The 7,903-nt window shown below is 34.9% G+C and overlaps 1 protein-coding gene across 1 annotated transcript in view; it reads right to left on the reverse strand.

Moving 5' to 3' along the window:
- Positions 1–7,903, reverse strand: part of KIF5C (kinesin family member 5C) — a 58,229-nt gene that overhangs the window by 44,419 nt on the left and 5,907 nt on the right. The window contains exons 3-5 of the mRNA XM_014312343.2: positions 5,238–5,311; positions 3,523–3,627; positions 615–663 (exon numbers count right to left, since the gene is read on the reverse strand). Of these exons, the coding sequence (XP_014167818.1) occupies positions 615–663; positions 3,523–3,627; positions 5,238–5,311 (228 nt within the window). The remainder of the gene's footprint in view (positions 1–614; positions 664–3,522; positions 3,628–5,237; positions 5,312–7,903) is intronic.

A 7,903-nucleotide genomic window follows, 5' to 3' on the forward strand; every position in this document is an offset into this window, starting at 1 on the left:
TTTACACCCATTTCTACCTATACAGCCATTTCTACATTTACACATATTTATTTCTACATTTACACCCATTTCTATCTCTACAGAAATTTCTATATTTACACATATTTCTACCTTTACAGCCATTTCTATATTTACACATATTTCTACATTTACACCCATTTCTACCTTTACAGAAATTTCTATATTTACATATATTTCCACATTTACAGCCCTTTCTGCCCTCACACTATGAACAAAACTCACTTTTATTCCCACACAACCTGCAGAGGCAGAGACACGAGCTGTGAGAGAAGCACATGCTCCCCACCAGAAGCAAGGGATAATTCCAAACCACTCCCTGCATGGTGAAATCGGGTTTTTTAAAATCATTTTTCCTTGAAGAACAGCCCTTGCCAAGCCCAGCCTGGCAGGCTGTGAGATCCCCAGAGCTCTCTGATTCACAGCAGAGCTCGTGCTCTGCAGAGGCAGGTGCACGGCATCAGGTGGCTGAAACTGCCAAATTCTCCAGTTTAAATTTAATCCCCTCCCAAATAAAGTCACTGCTCCCCGCCAGGCTTTGGTGCAAAGCTCTGGATGAAGCCAAGGCACACAGTCAAGTAAAACTCAGAACTTACCATCAAGCAGGTCCCTTATTTTGTCCAAATATATCTCGAAGTAGGAAACCTAATTAAATAATCACAAACATCACAGATTTAAACGTTGCTGATTTAATGTCTTGCTGCCTCTGTGTTTCCATCCCTGTCAAAGCACCAAACTAAAAATAAAACCCCGCCTCCCACACAGTTTGAATTCCATCTTTCATGGGAACACATTTGTGCCTTGAATGATTTACAAGCCATTGATCTTCCTCCATTTATCAATGGAAAAGTACACAAAAAAAAACCTGCAGGCAAACCTTATCTTCTTTTTTTTTTTTAATTTGTAACATAGGCAAAACTGACAAAAAAATATCCAACCAATCCAGCTCCTGCCATATCTGTGCAGCTGCAGGTTTGAGGATTGTAAAAATTGCACACTGATTTTTCACCCCCCCAAAAGACAGAGAGCACCTTCACCATTCCACTTCCACAAGCCTCAGCACTGTACATTAAATTAAACTTTTAAATGAAGCACATGTGGCGCTGCTGCCTTGAATCAAATCCAAAGGAGAAAATGAAAATGAGCTTTGCCATAACAAAGAGAGACAATTGTCCTCAAAAAAAGGAGAAAAAAAAAGAGAGGAGAATGATTGAATGAATGAGTTTCTTAATAAAAGGGGATTTGACTCACAGGAGGAAACAGAAATATGTGAGGGGAGTAGGGCCTAACCCTTCCCTAATTCAGGTTTGTCCAGATTATTTAGCTGGAACACCACATGGCTGCATTCTAGGTATCAATAAACCCCTGGTATTTCATAAAGTCTCATTTTCTGTCATCTGAAAAATAATGTCTGGCCTTTTTACACAGATGAGTTGAACTTTCCACATAAAACTGCTATTAAACACAAATATATTTTGAATTCTTGCCTTTACTTCCCCATTTAAAGCCCTCCTCTGCACCAGCTGATTCCAACAGCCCAGTTAGGCCAGACTTAATATTTCACATGGAAAACCCACAGTCCTACAGAGGAGAGACCAAATTCTAAATGGATCCCTATTAGAGAGGGAGAGGAAAAAAAATGTCATTTATTTTCAGAGCTTCAATTATTCAGTGGTTATTAGTTCAGTTTTTAGGAGAGTGGGACAGTTTGGTTAAACCCGGGCTGACAGAACATTTCTCTCCCTGACAGCTCAGGCAGCTTTTTTGGGAGACATTCATCAGCTCTGCTGGGAAACCTTTGGGAAAATTGTGGGATTTCCAATGGGACAGGCCAGGAATTCCCTCCAGCTTGGGCTCCGTGTGGAATTGCAGCAGGCAGGAAAGATTTCCAGAGGAGGGGAGGGATCAGAGTGGAAATTCAGAGGGGTCTCTCCACATTTTACAATCCAAGGTCTCTGCAAGTATTTCATGGGTTTGGAATATTTTCAGTTTCAATTTGGAATATTTTTTCTGTCTGTACCTCACTGCTGGGAAGGTTCCCAATACATGACCAAGCCCTTCCAGAAGCAGAATCAGAGGTACAAGATGATTAAAACAATAATAATTCATAGACAGACAGACATTTCTGTCCTCACACTGCTTAACTTTTACAAATAATTGTGTCCTCACACTGCTTAACTTTTACAAATAATTGTGTCCTCACTTTGATTAACTTTTACAAATAATTGTGCTCTCACACTAATTAACTTTTACAAATAATTGTGTCCTCACACTGATTAACTTTCACAAATAATTGTGTCCTCACGGTAACTTTTACAAATAATTGTGTCCTCACATTGATTAACTTTCACAAATAATTGTGTCCTCACGCTGACTTTTACCAATAATTGTGTCCTCACACTTTTACAAATAATTGTGTCCTCACATTGATTAACTTTCACAAATAATTGTGTCTTCACATTGATGAACTTTTACAAATAATTGTGTCCTCACTTTGATTAACTTTCACAAATAATTGTGTCCTCACACTAACTCTTACAAATAATTGTGTCCTCACATTGATTAACTTTCACAAATAATTGTGTCCTCACTTTGATTAACTTTTACAAATAATTGTGCTCTCACACTGATTAACTTTTACAAATAATTGTGTCCTCACACTGATTAACTTTTAAAAATATTCATCCAGGGCCACTTCAAGGGATTTAGTGCAAATAGCACTAAAAAGCAAATGAACTTTTAGTTGATTTAAAGTTAGTAAATCTAACTTTTAGGTACAAAAAGCTCCACTGTCAGAGAGCAGCAGGAGAAGGAACGGTGGCTTCACAGCCACCTGTGCTCAGCTACTGCAGCTTTTAGGTCTGGCTTAGTTTTGGGGCAGGGATGACACAAAAAACTCCTTTTCCCTGCAATCCATGGCAATTCTTTTACTGAAAATCCCATTTTACTGATGTCTGCTTGGACAGAAGCTCAGCCTGACCCCAGAGCCCCCCAGGACCCCACAGCGGCGGAGGGAATTCAATTCTTCTCCCAGGAATTTGGGAGCTCACGTGGCTGGGATCAAGGAGAGGACACAGAAAAACCCTGCACCACCATCAGAAGGAATTCAAAAATCCCCTCTGAGCACCCTCCCATGGATTGCCCATCTCCCCACCTTCCATCCCACATCCTGGACCCTGCATGTCAGGATTTTCCCAAATGTCCCTGGTATTTATGGTCAGAACCAGCAAGGTCCAAGCTCTGGAGGAGCTGCACTACATCAATTTTTGGTTCCAACAAACCTGAGCTGGACACACCCTCCAGAAAAAAAAAAAAATAAATCCAGAAGCAACATCAGTAATAAATCTCGGAATTTGTGTCGTAAAAGGGATGGAGGGGAGGAGAAAAAAACCTCAAAAAACCAGAAGATGCCAAGGCAGATTTCCCATGGACTCCTCCCAGCCAAGCCATCCCAAAAGGGGTGACTCCATTGAAATTGCACCCAAAAATCCCACATGAATGGACCTTGATGTGGAACTCCAGGTTCTCATCCATGGAGTAGATGTGGTCGAAGATGTCGTGGGCGATCCTGGGGATGATTCCCATCAGCTGAGGGTCGTGGAGCTTCCCCTGGGGACAAAACCCAAAGGTGACACAGGAATCCCACTGCTGCCTCATTTTTATTCTTGTGTTATATACAGGGGGGTATATGGGAGGGCCTTATTGATTTTATAGACATAAAAATCTGTATTTTGGAATGTTTTTAAGGAAACATTTCTGTGGATTTTTATCAACAATAATAATTTTATTATTTTTTATTTTATATATATGTATATATGTAGGTATGTACATATTAAAAAAATCTATATTTTAAACTGTATTTCAGGAAATTCAGGTGTAAAAGCTGAAGTGCAAGGGACACTCAGGCACAGCTGCTGCTGCTTAAACCAGTAGAAATTTCAGTGGATTTTAATTATTATTGCCTATTTTTACATATTATGTATTATTATTGTTATTTTTATTGTATATATATGTATGTAAATGAAAATCTGTATTTTAGACTGTATTTAATAAACTGTATTTCAGGAAATTCAGGTGTAAAAGCTGAAGTGCAAGGGACACTCAGGCACAGCTGCTGCTGCTTAAACCAGTAGAAATTTCAGTGGATTTTAATTATTATTGCCTATTTTTACATATTATGTATTATTATTGTTATTTTTATTGTATATATATGTATGTAAATGAAAATCTGTATTTTAGACTGTATTTAAGGAAATCCAGGTGTAAAAGCTGAAGTGTGGGGAGCACTCAGCCACAGCTGCTACTGCTTAAATCAGTAGAAATTTCTGTGGATTTTTATTTAAAACATCACCATCATCATCATCATCATAATATATATATGTATGTATATATATGAAAATCTATATTTCAGACTGTATTTAAGGAAATCCAGGTGAAGTGTGAGAGGGACACAGCCACAGCTGCCACTGCTTAAAATCAGGAGAAATTTCTATGGATTTATTATTATTATTATTATTATTATTATTATTATTATTATTATTATTATTATTATTATTATTATTATTATTATTATTATTATTATTATTATTATTATTATTATTATTATTATTATTATTATTATTATTATTATTATTATTATTATTATTATTATTATTATTATTATTATTATTATTATTATTATTATTATTGCTGTTGTTTTGTTGTTGTTGTTGCTGTTATTACTATTGGTATTATTACAATTACTATTATTTTATTATTATATTTTATTATTATTATATATTTTTTAAGATATATATACATGTATGTATATATTAAAAAAAAATCTGTATTTTAGACTATATTTAAGGAAATCCACGTGTAAAAGCTGAAGTGTGAGGGACACTCAGCCACAGCTGCCTCTGTTTAAAATCAGTAGAAACTTCTGTGGAATTTTTCCTTTAAAATAATAATTTCTTATTAGCAGTATTAGTATTATATTTTATTATTCTATTTGGTTATGAAATATGATTATATGTCGTGGTTTATTTAGATAAATTTCTGATTTATTGAGATAAATTTGTGATTTAGATACATTTGTGATTTGTTTAGACAAATTTTGATTTACTTAGACAAATCTGTGATTTACTTAGACAAATTTGTGATTTATTTAGACAAATTTTGATTCATTCAGCTCCTTCCCACCCAAGTGATTTAATTTTGATTTCATTTTCCCCCGGTACCTCCATGGTGTGTGTTTTTCCTGACGAGGTCTGTCCATAGGCAAAGATGGTGCCATTGTAGCCCTCCAGAACATCTGCAAGAAGAAGGAAAACAATTAAAACTTTAATGGCACCCTCAAGGTGAATAATCAGCATTTTTCAAGTCTTTACAGTGCTGAAGCTGAAATGGGAAGCAGTTTGTGCAATTAAAAAATGGGGGAAAGACGAAATACTGAGCTAATTTTAGGCTAAAAAAATCATAATAAAATCTAAATTTGAGAGTTACAGGATTATTGGAATATCTCTCCCTTTCTTGGGAGAAAAATATCCCTGGACATCAAATATCAGCCAATATATCTGTGGAATATGGGGAACAAAAAGCTGGACTGCATTTAAAACCAGTATTTGAAACCAAAGCTGGACTGCATTTAAACCCTGGAGAAAATGCAACAAATTCAAATAAGATTTTCATTATTATAAACTCCACATTCTATTTTCCACTTCTGTAGCCCAGCTCACGGCCTCAAAGTCAAATCAGCTTCTCTCAGGGCAGAATGAATTAATTGATATTGGGTTCAGAGAGAAAAATATTGACCTTGGAGGGGTTAATGCCCAATTCCTGCAATCTCAGGGGGCTGTAAATTGCATTTTGTGATGCTTCCCATCCTCTGGATCCCAATTAATAGAGGTTTCCAAGCAAAAAAAAATTGAATTTATTAAATTATATATTATTATATATATATATAACAATATATTATATAGTGTATACATATAATATGTATATTATGTATACTATATATTGAATTATGTGTATAAAATATCTTTTAATACTTATAATAATAAATAATAAAATATTATTTTATTATTTATATTATTTTTATAATAATAATAAAATATTTAAAATATTATATATAATAATTTTTATCTATTTAATATGTATATACTTTCTATATTTATATATCCATAATGTATATTTCCATAAATATATTATAAATATGTTTATATATTTATAATGTATGTTTAATGTATAATACATAATATATATTAAATAATATATATAATTTTTATATATAATATTAGGTATATTATATATTATTTAATATATATATTATACATATAATTTTATATACATATAATTTAATATGTATTTATATGTGTTATATTTTAAATTAGATTGTATCATATATTTGATTTTCTATTAATTAAATTATATTATTTACATAAATACACAAATAATCTCCTTGTTTGCATCTCCATGGAGGTGCTCCAGACAGGAAGGAAGATGAAATAAAATACATCAGCAAAACATAAAAGGAATCTGGAACTCGAAGAGAATGACAAAGTTAGAGGCCATAATTACTGCCCTCCTGGAATTAACAATTCATTTTTAATTAATTTAGCATCCTCATCTGCTCACAGAAACAGAGACGCTGCTTATCCTTGCTTGAAGGAAACAAAGTTTAAAATATTTGATAATAAATCATATTGGAATGGATTAAAAAAAATAATCCAGTTGTAGTATTCCATAAGGGTTTGTTACTAATATTTCATCTTCGTGCCAGATTTGGTTAAATTTTTTAAAAAATAGCTTGAATTAAAAACACAAAAGGGAAAAAAGTGGGGAAAAGGGGGAGAAAGGTGGGAAAGGGGGGAATAAAGGGGTGTAAAGGGGGAAAAGGGGGAAATAAGGGGAAAAATAAATAAGGGGAAAAATAAATAAGGGGAAAAGAGGGGGAAATAAGGGGGGAAATAAGGGGGGAAATAGGGGAAAAACAGGGGAAAAATAATAATGGAGAAAAATAATAATAGGGGGAAAATAATAGGGGGAAAAAGAGGGGGGAAAAATGGGGGGGAAAGGGGAAAAAAAGAGTTATTATGTCCAGGTGAATGCAAGGTACCAGCTGAGCTCATAGCCAGGGGGAAATAACCTGCTTAATGAACTGTTATGTAAGAAAATTGCTCAGAATTTGCATCAATATTTGCATTTTGCTGGAGGAAGCAGAGATCAGCAATTTACCTTCCCAATTAGCAAAACCCACCTTATCCTCTTTAAAAAAAACCACAAAAAATAAAACAAAACAAAAAAAAAACCCCAGCCCTCTGCATCACCTGCAGTGAAAACAAGTCAGAAGTGTCAGGTTTGAGGTTATTTTTGGTGGAAGATTTTCCACCTTTAGTCATTTACAGACCATCTGCGCACTGAACCCAGAGAGAAAAAAACTCAGACAAAAATCCTGCACAAAACTCCAGAGGGAGAGGAGGAAATAAATCAGATTAAAAAGACACTGAAGCAAGATCAGGTGTGATTTTTACATCATTTCCAGAAAAAAATAAATAATAAGTCCAAGTGTTTTTCTCAGTTCCAACTCTCCCCTCAGGGATTTTCAGTTTTTCCCCCAAATTTTTCTCTGCTGCCTTTTTCTTTTCCTGGGTGAACACCACAAACACATTCCCATTCCCAAGGTTTTCATCCCTGTATTTCTCTTTTTCACCCCTCATCTCCTCAGTTCCACAACTCAGCGTTTGAAGCCCAGATTTGTAACCGGAAAAGTCACTCAGGTGCCAAGTGAGAGCAACCCAGCACCCAAAAAAATCATTTGAAGGCATCTTCACCTCCTCCCAGGCCACACAAAGGGGCACCGAGGGGCTGCAGTGCTTCCAGACATTCCCCCTCCATGGAATTGTAG

Source organism: Geospiza fortis, unplaced genomic scaffold (genome assembly GCF_000277835.1).
Source record: "Geospiza fortis unplaced genomic scaffold, GeoFor_1.0 scaffold112, whole genome shotgun sequence".
Classification (NCBI taxonomy): domain Eukaryota; kingdom Metazoa; phylum Chordata; class Aves; order Passeriformes; family Thraupidae; genus Geospiza; species Geospiza fortis.